Source organism: Nipponia nippon, unplaced genomic scaffold (assembly GCF_047370975.1).
Source record: "Nipponia nippon isolate SJK-2023a ecotype South Korea unplaced genomic scaffold, ASM4737097v1 scaffold_4, whole genome shotgun sequence".
In the NCBI taxonomy this organism is placed as follows: Eukaryota; Metazoa; Chordata; class Aves; order Pelecaniformes; family Threskiornithidae; genus Nipponia; species Nipponia nippon.
In genome coordinates, this window is record NW_028262358.1 from 21,706,985 (window position 1) to 21,721,579 (window position 14,595).

General features: G+C 40.4%; 1 protein-coding gene across 5 annotated transcripts in view; it reads left to right on the plus strand.

The window, feature by feature from the left end:
• Positions 1–6,412: 6,412 nt before the first annotated feature.
• The window catches only part of RAB3GAP2 (RAB3 GTPase activating non-catalytic protein subunit 2), a 49,403-nt gene continuing 41,220 nt past the window's right edge, over positions 6,413–14,595 (plus strand). For 4 of the 5 annotated variants that reach the window (XM_087776169.1, XM_087776168.1, XM_087776171.1 and 1 more), the window contains exon 1: positions 6,413–6,613. In XM_087776169.1, the coding sequence (XP_087632295.1) occupies positions 6,505–6,613 (109 nt within the window). In that variant the 5' untranslated portion in view covers positions 6,413–6,504. The remainder of the gene's footprint in view (positions 6,614–14,595) is intronic. The other variant, XM_087776170.1, reaches the window with a different exon arrangement.

Sequence of the window (14,595 nt, forward strand, 5' to 3'; positions counted from 1 at the left end):
CCAAGCAAAATTGAACAAAAATCCCATATAAATTAAGGAACCAGTCACATATCAGAAACATATCGAAGGGAAGTTTGAGAACAGGCTGTAGATCAAAAATTATTCATCCAAACAATTCCACAAGTGCTCAGAAATCAGGCCAGGTTTGCAGAGAGTTTGCAAACTGAACAACTCAGTAAAAAGTTCACTGGACAAGATATTTGCAGTGAATGCTTTGACTACTGGAAGGTATCCAGTTAGATCCACCACGCAGGCTAAATTTCTCAGCCCTTCAGCCAGATTTATCAGCCCTAAATCCCCCAGATGGCAGTCTGAGCTCATCCTCTGAGACAGTAAATTTGCTTTGCTGACATTCAGGTTTTCTCTCATTAAGGATCACCAAGACTAGGCATCCTTTCTTCTCTATGTTTATATCTTTCCTTGATATTTCTCTCAGATCTGTGACATCAAAGTCTCGCTGTAATGAATAAAGACATTGAAAAGATGAACTTCAAATACAGAAAATGAGTATTTTTTTGCTTGATTGATAGCATGTCAGCAGAGTAGGAACGATACAGCATCTATGGGTATGTCTGCTGCATTCCTAACAATACCAAAACCAAAAGAGAGGTGCCTAACTTTTAAGCACCTCTCTAGAGAGTTCTAGCTTACGTGCTGAAAATCCAGACATATAATATTTTACTGAGACAACCAATTCTTTAAAAAAATGTACTTCAGAGATATGAATTATGTAAGAAATCCACCTTATTGGACTCTGTCACTGAATAAGCCTATGAGATTTCACTATCTTTATGTAAAACTCAAAGTAGTATTTGAAAGTTGTCTGAAGATACATTTGTGAACTAAGGTCTCTTAAAATCTGTTGCTGACATTGAAGAGCAGGAGAGAAATAGAACAAATGATTGACTGATACCCACTACAAGCAAAGCTGTGATGCTGAAAAGCAATCACCTTACTTATTTCTCTCTGCTTTTATTTTCAATGTTCTGAACGCCAGAAAACTGTTAAGCTTGTTCAGATTCACTCACAAATTAATTGTAACAAAGAATTCTTGGCCTGTAAATTTTCCAGTCTAAATATTCAATATTTGAATTTTCATTCGCATTGACTTTTCATAACTAGACCAAAAATTCAGTGGGATACACATATGCTCCATGACTAGGGGGCTGTAACGGTAGAATCACAGTTGTAGTACAGGGGGGTTTTGGCAATGTTCTTTAATATTTACATACTTTTTTTTCTAAGACTATTTCAGCCTGGGAAATTATCTGCTGAAATATTCATGAAAAGTGAACATAGATGGGAATAAGTACTATTGCAGTGAATTAATGACAAAACATTAATATGCTCAGAGAAACTTACATATTTTTTGCTTGGCCTTTATCTCTCTAGAAGAATAATGTAAGATATCGAGCCCAATAGCCAATGTGCTTTTTCATGGAATGCTACGATCTGGATTCTGGGGTCGGGGAACTCAGGCAATACAGAAGAATGAGATGTGGCCACGCTTAGTTAGCACAGAATGTCCTTACTGGAAGAAAAATTCTTTATGGGCTACGGATGAAGGCAGTAGTGACATTGTTAGGGTTACAAAAAATATATGATGAGTCCCCAGTCACTGCGCAGTCACCCAAGGCTGCCGCAGGCTTGATGTCAGGCAAGCCAGGGTGGCTCTAGGAGTCAACAGAGGACAGAAAACTGAACTATTAAATTCCCTCATTTTTCTTTCCATATTCTTTATCTCCTATTAAAGGTGGCTGTGAGACTGTGTTTAAATTGGGACTAGCGAGAGGCGGAGGTGGAAGGTTCTGTGGCAGCACTTTTTGTTCACTTTTTTATATTATGATAGTGTCCTTGACCCCTAGATTTGGAGCTTTGCTGTGCTAGGTGATGTACAACTATAGAGACAGCACTTGCCCTTAAGAACACCATATTCTCTATTTATTTCTTCCACTTGGGCCACACACATCATTCCCTCTTTGCTTTCAAAACTCCTCTTTCTGCTTGGACACCTTTTGTTCTCTAGTGCAAATCACAGCTGCTTTTTTCCCTCACTCCTGCCTGCTCTTCAGCTGTATCTTGTCTTCATCAAAACTAATTTAGTTAATTCTCCATTTTAAAACCAGGCTGTGGTGCCTGGTCCACAGTTGCTTAGCAACAGCTACCCTCCGCATGCAGAGATAACAGGCAGGCAGGCAGGCAGGCAGGGATGCCAGTCTGAGTCTGGCCCATGAAGGTGGGAAAAAAAGGAGCAAGACAGATTGTCTCCCTCTAGGTTTTGATGCTGCACATCATACTGCTACACGCTGGCACATATGGCCGAGGGGCAGGGTTTGCTTTTGTTTCCAGAACTGGTTTTTCAAACAAAAAATACTGGCTCAGCGCAGGACAAGAATCAAGTGCGCATGACAGAGTATGTTTTGGATGCATATATATACAGATCTAAAATATTCTATTATTAAGCATGGATTACAATGAATCAAAGCCCAGCACTTACAACTCCACGTAAGCCCAAGTGTACTAAGGAGGAACGTGGGTAACTTTATTACAGAGGAATTACGGGACTAAGTGTTGCAGTCTCCAACCAGGAGGCCTGGAGTTTCCAAGATGGATATGTAGGTACAGGTCCCTTCTGTCCCAAGACTGCCTTCCAAAAGGCAGAGGAAACTGTGGGAAGAAAACTTCAGGGGTTTTCACCATCCTCGATAGGTATTTGTATGTGGGAATATACCTTGGCTCTCTGTTAAAACAGTGTTTAAACCACATCTTTAGGTGAAACCCAAGAAATGCAACAGATAAGACTCTGAGTGGGCAGCATCAATCACAAACATTCAATGATGAAAAAAGATCGAGATTATCTTAAAAATCTTATTACTTAAAAAATAAAAATCTGGAATATGAATTTAGGATTCAGATTATGTAGAGTTTGGGTGAAAATATTCTTTTAATTGAAGGCCGAGATAGTAAACACATCTCTCCAGAAAGATTTGTGAATAAAATCTCAAGAGTAGTGAAGTCGAGACACTAGTCTTCGTGCCTTCCACATTACCTCAAGTTGCAAAAGATGAATTCGGAGCAAGGCACAGCTACAATTTTGTTAAGCCTTACAGGCTGTTGTAGGTAAACTTCAGCTGGAGCTGCCTGCAGTGGCCCGCTAGAGAAGAAAAAAGGTTGCCTAAATCCAGACTTAATCCAACTCAGAATGATCAGAAGAGACGTACTGTCTGGCCCGCCCTATCTTCACTCCTATCCTGCCTTTGCTGTGGGTCAGAACATCCAGTCTACGGACAAAATGGAAGTAACTTCTTCAGTATGTTGTTTTCCCTCCACAAACTCAGGCTTAGCGTGTATTTTTCTATACGCAAGAAATGTAATTTATAGGAAAAGAGAAGTGCACCTTTTCATCCTCTGTTCTTCAAATACAACCTTTACTAAATTTCATAAACTGTCTGTAACAGCAGTAACGAATCTTCATGCTTCTAGCCCTGCCCCAGTTCTGCCTCGTGCCCGTGTGCGAGCTTGGAACAAAGAATTCAATGCCTTGTCCACTGCAGAGACAGAAAGGTCTGTTACAGATATCCCAAGACAGATCATTTTGTGACCTACAGCTTTTTTAATATCTTTATATTTTTATACCTTTATATTTAGAAAATTAGAAATTTATATAAAGATATGAATATGCAAATTGATGTTCAGAGGTGACAAAACACCATAAGTTATATTGATGCTTTGGGAATCATGGATATTTGGCGTATGTGAGACAGACATCGCTTGCCCAGGCATCTAAGGATGCAGTTCTATGCTTAGCTGTGATTAGACAGCAGCGAAAGATTTGGTACAAGCACGAATGTTTGACCGAGGTTCTCTGTGTTCTCTCTGCTCTTCTCTGCATTTCGTTGAACGCTGATTAACTCTTGCTCCCTCCCCATGAGTGGTAACTGCATTACTTGGGAGCCACATATGCATGTATTTGATAAGGTGATTGTTTTTATCAAGCTGGAATTACGGTATAGATGTGTCTGCTACAACTATTACTAAATTGCTGGTTTCATTTTCACTTATTATCAAAGACCAAATGCAGGACTCTGCATATGATAGTACGATGACATTCATTTATGCTAACTACCATGAATGAACGACAGGTGGAGATCCTCACTGATGATGCTGAAAGCAGCATTTTACTGTCAGTACTCCACAGATCTGTGGATTGACCCCCCTAAGCAAATCACTTAATCTTTCATTCCCGTCGTTTCCCCAAGTGAAAATCCCTAGCATTGTAATTATGCGGTTTTGTAAACTGCACTAAGGTCTCCAAATGACAGGACCTATGTAAATGCAAAGCGCTGTTACTGTAAATGTGGTGTTAATTTTGAATATCAAGCATTTATCTGAATGGCTTCAAGAACTTTGATTAATACTTATGACGCAGGTTTTTCAAAGCATTTTTTAAATAGCTTCCCATATAGTTATAATTAATATTTAAAAATGAGTAACTATTGAAGAAGGTAGAACAAACACACAAAAGGTAATTCAGTAGCCAAAGTGGTAATGTGAGTTCATCAGGGCTCAACCCTGTCTTGAAATATTAATTCATTTGCTGAATTATTCATTGCCTTATTTTATGCATTAATTAGTATCTTGGCAGTTTTGTAACTTGACTTCTTTGTGTACAGCAAACCAGGCAGGGATATGACAGTGTCTTACACTGTTCACTACTCTCTAAATAAGGAAATTTTCATAATGTGATGAAAGCGCCACTAAAGAATGACAAACCAGGTTGTCAATTTAATTTCTTGCATGCTCTTTATTTATTCACTTGACATCACTAGTGACTGTGCATGTTACACATCTAAAATGTCATTAAATATTTTTTTCCCCACAGGCTTTAGATGTTTAATTAGAGCATCTTCAAAGTCATTAGCCATTCCCCAATACCAGTTGTTTTCAACTTTTCCCACACTGCGACCTGATTTTCAAAGCACCTCCTTCCCATTGGTACGCAGCGTGTAACTTCATGCCCATTCAGAAAATCAGGATTCAACAGCTCTGTATTGAATAAGCACGGGATTATTCAACTGCTTAAATTCAAGTCTAACCTGTGCATTGCCTGAGGAGCCACTGATTTTAAATGTAAAAACAAAACGTCCCTGCTGTTGCTAAGGGCAAAACTGCTACTGGGTCCTGATTACTGCAAAAAAAAAAGAACAGCTGAAGACATTAAAAAGTTGTCAGGATAAGTTAAAGCCAGTTTTTGAAAAATCTTTGAAGATCTGACAGACATTTTCTAGAGTTTATAGCCTGTTACAGTCTGTGCCTTCAGGAAAGTCCGAATGGAATCCATATTGGAATGAAACTTCTCAGTAAAAATGTGTTCAGTCTTTGAAGGTGTTTAAAGACCACCCAAAAAATCTAGACCACAAACCAAGCGTTCAGAATGACTTGGCCTACTTGCTCAATCATTTCTGCTTTTAACTACTGAAGACACACACATTGTTATCTACGAAACAAAAGACATCTGTGTGAAAACAAGCAACAGGATTTTGTATTAAAAAAAATAAGCCTGGTAAAGTAAGATCCGTTAAAAAAAATTGTAAAGGCCTCTGGACAAGGCAATTTCTATTTCTTTAGGGCCCAGAAAACATCCCCCCGGTGCTGTTCTCACACGTTTTTTTTCTCCTTGCCCTAGGGGGAGATTTTTGAGGCTGTGGATCAGCTGTCACACTGATGGCATTCCACAGCAAATCTCACTTGTCATAACCACTGCTGCCACTAAGATGCCTCAGCGTCCAGAGAAGGAATGGAAATTGATTGACATTAAACCCAAACAAAAGCTTTCTGTTTGCAAGAGCAATTAAGATTGAAAGAAACCCTGTGCATTAAAGGTGTTCCCTATTCATCAAAGTAACATAGGTGTTCAGGGCCGTGTTGGGTCATCATTAGGCCTGGATGATGAAATTTTATCAGCAACTCGGAGCACCTTTAGACCCAGGCTGGTGGGGAAGCTCTCGTGCCTTCCCCGCCAAGTACACAGTCATTGTCATCAATGCAACTCTCAGATGCCAACTACTGCCTCTGACTGCATAACGAGTTGGCCCTGAAGAGACAACGCAGGACTTGGCGGCTGTTCTCCCTCCAGGGCGTTCGCAGTTGCCCCCCGGTGCCGGTGCCCGGGCCCTCAGCAGAGCCAGCCCCGAGGGCCGCAGGCGTACGGCGGCTCGTACCCCTGCGGCCCCATCCAGCTGCAGGCTCACGGGCCGGGGAGAACACGGACACGTAGGCGGCCGTTCCCCTCAGGAGCCGCGGCGGAGAAGCCGCGCCCACCCCGCCTCCTCACAGCGCCTCCCGCCGCCTCGCCGCCAGCCGGGTCACGTGACAGCGCCCGCGGCGCGCAGCCGCGGGAGGTGCCGCGCACGCGCCCCGCGCAGGGCCGCTCGGCGCCGGGCGTGAGGGAAGTCCCACAGCGCTTCCGGGTTGGGCGGCGGCGGCGGCGGCGGCCCCGGCACCATGTCGTGCGCCCTGGTTCCCTTCGGCCACTTCCAGGATCTGGAGGCGGCTCGCGACTTCCTCTGCCCCCACCGCCGCCAGAGCAGCGCCGCGGCCGGCAAGGAGAGCGGTGAGTCCGCCCCGGGGGTGCGGGCCGCCCGGTTCGGCCCGGCCCGGCCCGGCCCGGCGGGGTTGTTCCTCGCGGCCTCCTCGGGGCTGCGTGCGGCGGGGGTCTCGACCTTCCCGCCGAGAGCCGCCCGGCGACGGGGGCCTGTCCCGGCGGGGCCGTGCGCCCCTGCCCGGTGGCCGCAGCCGGGGCTGCCTGACGGCGAGGCCGGGGGTGGCGGCTGGGCTCCGGGCTGGCTCGTCCCCCCTCTCCTCACCGTCCCTGTCGGCTCAAGGGTGTGCCAGGGGCGCGCAGGGGGTAACGGCACGGATGCTGTGATAAAGGGCTGTAAAGGGTGGATGTCCTGCTACAGGTGCCACATCTTCAGCTACGAGTTCTGATTTTCCTGGTGTCTGGAAGTTTCAGGTGTTCGTTCAGGTGTTCGCGGATGGGGGTCCTTACCCTGCAGTATGTAAGGGAAGCGCTTTGCCCACAGACCCCGTGTGCCACAAACTTGGAGATGAAAGTTTGTAATTTTCTCGCTGAGAGTGCAGTTGTCTGAATATGTTCAAGTAAAGTTAACAAAACGTTGTGCATGCAGGGCTGTCTAATAATGCAAAGTGTGCTTAAAGTATACTGAAGATTTAGTTCGGCAGCTTGAATTAAAAGACAATAAATCTTGCAGCAACTACAGTCCAAAGCTGTGGGCCAGATTTCTGTTGTGTGAGGCAATGAACAGGGAAAGCTGAGCTGTCTGGAGCAGAAGCTGTGTTCTCAGCAGAGAAGAAGGACCAACGGATCCACGCGCAGGATAGACAGTACAGGGAAATGAGATACTGGCCTGTATGTTGTTAGTGCTGTACTGGGTTAACTATATTTGGCTGGTGTTTTGGCTTTCTGGCAACAGCATGGAAAGAAAGTGTTTGAAGAGGTTAACGAGGGTGCTTGTAAAGTCCTCTCAACTGTAAACAGAGCTATGAGAGAAAGCAGCAAGGTGCTTATTTAAAAAGCTTAAAAAGTCTGAGGGGGGGATTAAAAGAGGGGGAGATCACAGGATAGTTTGTGTTGGAAGGGACCTCTACAGTCCATCAGTCCACGTGTCCGTCCGTGTCCCGGCCCCCCCCCCCATGGGCAGGAACGTCTTTCACTAGATCAGGTTGCTCAAAGCCCCATGACCTTGAACACTTGCAGTGATGGGACATCCATAACTTCTCTGGGCAACTTGTTCCAGTGTCTTACTACCACCATTGTAAAAAACAGTTTTCCTTATACCCAGTCTAAATCTACCCTTTTTCAGTTTAAAACGGTTGGCCCTTGTCCTGTCACTACAAGTCCTGGTAAAAAGATGAGACAACAATTGTGAAAAAGGTTTTTAAAGTACACTGTATGTTCAGCTTGGTAACTTTACCACTAAAACGTCTATATACATGTTGTTATATTTTATTATTGCTTTCTTTTTGTGTTGAGGATTGAATTTAATTTACTTTATTGTTGAAATGCACTTGAAAGAAAGTAATTCTGGAAGAATTTTAGATAGCCAGTCTTCATTGTCCAAAACTTTCAGTAGAAAACAATAATGTGCTACAACTTGTGCTTTTTGTTTACTCTGAAAAACGCATGCAGATTCCATACGGCTTTTCTTTTGGTATCATCCATATCTAAAGGAGGAATTCTGGAACCATTAGGGTCCTGATAGTGCCCCTTGAATACTGAAGTTGAAAGCAAAAGATTGTAATGTGTTTGTATTTCTAAAAGTGTGTGCTGAAAGAAATTAAAATATTTCGTATTTGGTGGTACATGTGAGAGAAGTTTTGGATACTTTTACGGAGTGGCTTTATCAAATGGCAGCTGTAAAGAGGGAAAAACATTTAGTATGTTGTAAAATGTAAAAATGACACAGAAGCAAAGAAGATACATGTTCTAAAATGTGCTGTTCTTCCGTTTTAATGAGTTGGCTGTATTCTGGGCTATTTTTATATTTGCTCATTCAGTCGTCAAGGCATTGTGTCAGAATCTGGTATTTTTCAAATTGCTCATTTAGACTTTTTGAAATATTTTGGATTTGTGCCTGTAATTTTTTGATACCACAGTTATCATGGTTCAGGATAAATGAGCATGAATGTAAACAAGTAAGAGTTCCCAAAGTGACTTTTACATAAGATTATAAACTAGTCATTTTGAAGCAGAAGTCCTTAGTGCATTCGTCTTTGACAGGGAGAAATGCTGTTACAACTTTCAGAGGTATCTTAAGTTAGAAATGAGTAAATTGTGGAGGTATCCTAAGTTAGAAAAAAATGGATCCAAATCTGCTTTGCTTTTACTTTGTGGTCTAGCCAACTGAATAGTTAAGCTGCATATTGCATTTTATGGCACAAAGAGCCAGGGCAAATATTTTTAACTAAGCAAGATATAAATAAATGGGTTTTTTATCAAGGAATGCTTTAGTAAAAACTGTTCCATTGGCAGAACGTACTGTTTTAAACCAGCAGTTTATTAAAGTTGTACATTTAAAAACTTGAGTAACAATATAAAAGCAGATTAAAATTCTAAAAATTCTAAAATTCTAAAAAAACCAATGAGTAGTTTTCTTTGTTGAACTCACCAGTAAAAATAAATATGCTCATTTGCTATCAAATACAGCTTTTGTAGTAAACTTAATATTTATGTGATTGCTTATATGTGAACAAACATAGTTTAATAAACACATGTCAAAGTCAAAAGTATTTTTTACTTTAACCTGGAGAATGGGTACCTTTTATTTACTGTTTTTTTCTTGTGTATTTTTTTTTTAAAAGCTATGCTGCATTTGTCTGGAAACTCTCTCACTAGTATTTAAACTTCATAGTTAAATGAAAAATGTTGGCTACCTTAGGAAAATAAATATTCATATTAAATATTTTTATTAAAGAGTACTTCGATTAACAAATTAATTATTTTTTTTTTTTTAGTCATAACTTAATATTATAGCTGCTTAGTAGAATTTTCAAAAGCTCCTGTCAGACTTTGGCTAACAAATGTTTTTGAAAAGGTGCCTCCAGGATCTTCAATGTGTGGGTTTTGGCGTTCTTGTTAGTAGCTATAGGTCTTTTCTTTTTTTGGTTTCTTAGTTACAGATCAGAGAAGTTTTTTCTGCTTTTAGCTTTGGTCATTTTTTCATTCTAACCAAAATACTTTCTGTGAGTCTATTGGCTGCACTACAGTCTAGGGTGGTTAATGTAAAAGCATTTTTGTAGATACGTTTTAAATGAAAAGAATTTGCTTACTTCTGAAAATGCAAGCAGTATATATTTCTAAATCACTATGTGATACTGTGACTTTAATAAAAGTTAGAAGTTAGATGCCTTTAGTATGAATAAAAAGGCTGTACCTTCTCACCTAGTCGTATTTGACAGTGACGTATTTTGTTTAATTGTAAGTTAATCTAGGTTGTCAATTTCAAATTTAATTTGAAGAGGCTTATCAAAGTGCTACGTATATCAAAAATATAGATGTAAGTAACTGACTTAAAAAAAAATCTGCGTGTTTATTCTAAGGGAACTTTATTATTTTTTTTCCTTCCTTTGTACAGGTAAACATTTAAACATGTTCAATAGTAGAAAAAGATGATGGAAAGCATCTGATCAACTACAGCTTCACTTAATCTTTTTCTGTAGCCCAACAGTTTGTCTAGTTTGTGTGAAGGATATGCTTTTCTGGTAAACTGGGGAGGAAAAAAAAAGGTGTCCTCCTCTGAACCTCGTGTAAAGTCAGTTCTGCAGGTGCCTGTTTCCTCCCAGGTCAGGAAGCACTGGAATGAAGGGTTCATGTCGTTCTCCTTGCTTGCGTTATGCAATCATATGTTAAGATTGCTGATAACGCAATGCTGAAATAAGAAATGTTCATAGACTGTTGAGGTGACTATTGATATGTAGTGGTACAAATATATAGCTACTTTTTAATTACATGTATTAGAATAAAAGATGTTGGGGGTGGGTCTTGCCTCATGTGGCTTAAATAAATAAAAATGGTATTATGGAGTAAACTGGTTAAAGATGCTTCATATGGAATTCCCATTTGTTTATTCTCTAGGAAAAAAAGAGGTTGAATGCTTTTCCATATTTTAATGAACAGGACTAATAAAGCATGAGAATTTAAGATTCTTTGGAAAAGTTAATGCTAATAATGAGGCACAAATCCTCTGTGGAGCCTGAGCCTAGTGGTATCTAAGTGGCTTTGAAAACTGCTATTTCAAATGTGCAAATACTGGGAATAGCAGTATTTGCATTCCATTTAATTTGACAGCTTGCTGTGTTGAAGATGTTTTGGGATGCACGTTGGGTAGATCAGAAAGCAGCTGTAACAGTTAACTCCATTATACAACTGTCTATAATAAGGCACACACATGAATGAAAAAATTCATCTTATTTGCAAAATGTGATAAAGCTTCACAGGCATAACAGAATTTTAGCATTAAGAAATTAATGGATATTTAAGTGAAAAGAGCAGAAAATTGAGCAATAAAGACACATAACATTTTCTATGATCTTTATAATTTGAGGAATTTAACCACAATTTATTTAAAGCGACATGTCTCTGTTCTTCCAGTAGACCCTGAACTTGAACTGTGTGTTTTAAAACATTTGATAGGCTTGATGACAGCAATTCAGTGACATAGCCAGGTAGGACTGCAGCTAGCTAAACTTTGGGGGCGTTAATATGAAATAAAAAAATCAGTACTTTCCTGATGCGCAGGTATGTTTAGTTCCCAAATGTGTTTATCTCTCATTACCTAAATGAAATTAATAAGAAAAAAAACCTAAAGCCAAACTTGGCCTTGGGAGCTCCCAAGCAATGATACCTGCATCTATGATAGTGATCTGGTCGCTTCAGAGTGGTGTGTGGCATAGCACACAACTTTGAGACGCCGCTGCTTATTCAGGGGGAAGACAAAAAATCAACCCCCTGATTTAGGGGGTTGCTCAGAGCTATGAGGTGTCACTTTACTGCTTGTTTTTACAGTAAGAATGATGGCTTAAGCCTGACGAAGGAACTCTCCTCCAAAATCCAGCTCTGTTAGATCGACAGCATCCTGAAAAGTGCTCTTCAGCCCAGTTCCTCTAAACAACGTCTTTGGAGTTGCACTTGCACACTTTGCTTTATCTGGATCAACTGATTTAATTCAGAAATACAGAAGGCCAGGCTTTTTATTTCAGAGTTGCAAACAAGGTTACAAAGAAAAAAAAACATTACAAAATCAAATTCTAGATTGCATTTAACAGTAGGGTTCTTCTTAACTGTTTCTGTATCCCTCTTATTGAATTTGGTGTATTCCTATTGAAAAATCTTCTGACAAGCTCTTTTGTATTGCCTCTTTAATCAGATCCTCCCTCTCCTGATTGCATTATATACATTTAAGATTAATCTCTTTCAGTTTTCACGTAAAATATCATAAAAATATGCACTCTACCTGCATCGTGTTACATCTGTAATTGTTGATACGTTCTGAGATATGGGGAAGACTAAATGACATGCTCTCAACACGCATGACAGAATGGTGTCAGAGTATTTTGTCCAAATTATCTTTGCACCTGGGTTTTCTGCTGCCTTAGCACCTCCTTTACTGGATAGGCTTCCTTCTTTCTTGCTATAAGTAAAGCTGTCACTTTCACCTGAAAGAAAGCTGAAATACTGTGTTTCGTATGTTATCTGTTTCATGTGTTTCCTGTGCTATATAGCATCACAACACTTCTTCCCCCCCGCCCCGTGATACCTCAAACTTTGGTTTTGCAGTTAACAACTGTAAGCCATGGAAATTTGCAGCATTACTTTAAAGAATCTGTAGTACATGGATTATTTTTAACTTAGTCATCTTTTATTCTGTTGAAAGCGATTGTGACCATCTAAAGGAAGATAAATTGCTCAAGTGGTTCTTTTTCAGATTAGCAAGCTAACTTAGTTTGAATGTCATCTTCCCCCCCCCCCCCCCCCCCCGCCCCCTTATGGATGTCTGAAGTGATAAGAGAAAACAAATGTAATACTAGTCTCAAAAGGGGCTTCCTAGTAACGCTGGCAAAACAACCTAATATATTTGTCAGTCTCCATGTTGGAGGAGCTTTGGAAATAAATGGCCTATGGTTACTGAATAGCAAGAAGATTCTAAACAATTTCTAAAATTCCTTGGCCCGAAGAGAAAAGAAACTGCTTCTATTTCTTCACTAATTATGCAATCCAGTGGTATCAGAATTGCAGTAAATAGACATGGAAAAAAAATCTGAAACTCTTGCACTTACTAAGCAATCATTTCTTGCACTATTACTTAATTTTAGAAATTCTTAAAGGATGAATGAGAAATCAGCTGGAAGATCATAAACGCAGCAAACTACATGCATGCAATTAAGTGTCATGGTTTAACCCCAGTAGGCAGCTAATACCACACAGCTGGTTGCTCACTTCCTCCTACAGTGGGATGGGGAAGAGAACTGGAAAGGTAAAAGTGAGAAAACTTGTGGGTTGAGATAAAGACAGTTTAACAGGTAAAGCAAAAGCTCTGCGTGCAATCAAAGCAAAATAAGGAATCATTGACTACTTCCCGTCAGCAGGCAGGTGTTATCTCCAGGAAAGCTACTTGGGAAAACAGATGCCATAATTCTGAACGTCACTCCCCTCCCTTCCTCCCTCCCTCCTTCCTTTTCTCCCCCAGCTTTTATCGACGGGCACAACATCATATGGTATGGGATAGCCCTTTGGTGAGTTGGGGTCAGCTGTCCTTTGTCCACTCCCAGCTTCTTGCACATCACCAGCCCACTTGCTGCAGGGCAGTGTGAGAAACAGAAAAGGCCTTGATGCTGTGTAAGCACTGTTCAGCAATAGCTAAAACATGGGTGTGTTTGTGTTATCACAAATCCAAAAGACAGCACCATACCAGCTACGATGAAGAAAATTAACTCTATCCCAGCCAAAACCAGAATGTTAAGATATGAAACAATTTGATGCATGACTTGCTGTTATTTATCATTTTTGTATGTACAAAGAGTGTACATAATAGTTTTTTGGCTGATGCAGCTTGATACTTTATGGCCAATAATCTAAAACTTGTGGAGGACAGATGATTGGCTTGTGTATGAGTTGAAATTTTTCTTATTTATTTAAAAAAATGATCTATGAACATAACTGTGCTTGTTTTAAAGCTATATATTGGTAGGAGTAGTTTGACCTTTGTGTCTTTGGGCGTCCAATTTTCAACACATGGTCTCTCACCCGGGCAAACATTGAGTCTTCTGGGCAAGCCCATGCCAACCATGTCCTCTGGTACCTGCTGCGTAGGGCTGGAACATAGAGGTGAGGGAGGAGGGAAAGGCTTCTGTGACCTGCTCCAGGTCGTCATGATGCTCTGGAAAGGAGGACACTGGCAGTTTTCTGCGCTCAGAGAGATATCCTGCGATTTGGGGAGGAAGTCTTAGACTGAGTAAAAACAACTTTCATATTGAATTTGACCTGTTAAATGCCAATTAGATCTCATTGGTCTAGATCTGTTGCTAAGGTTTCTCTTCCCTCTTTTCTTGTTTTTTTTTTAAACAAAAGATGCTTATCAGTAGAAATTATTCTTTTGGGTCTTAAGTTTATGATAAATATGCTTGAAATGAATTTTTTTATACATGAGCACCAATGTGCAGCATTTAAAGCAGCTCTAAAGTTTCAAATGTGCTGATGATGGAGCTTTAATGCTATGTGCCTCAAATTAAAGAGTGGTTCTTGTAGACCCAGTAGTTGAACTTTTATTTTTGCATCTCCGCAGTAAAGCAAAATCTGGCATACTGCTGCTTCTTCATCAAAATAGGGAGAACTGTTTACCAGACATCTACTACGAGTCAGAGATGGAGATGAATAGAAATGTAGATTTGCGCAGGAAAGCTTGATTTTTTTTTTTTTTTTTTTTTTCCCCCAACAGTGGGCTGGAAAAAATGAATATATTGCAAGTCAGGAACTGTTTAGGGCTTGTTTACATATTGGTTACTACATAATGTCTT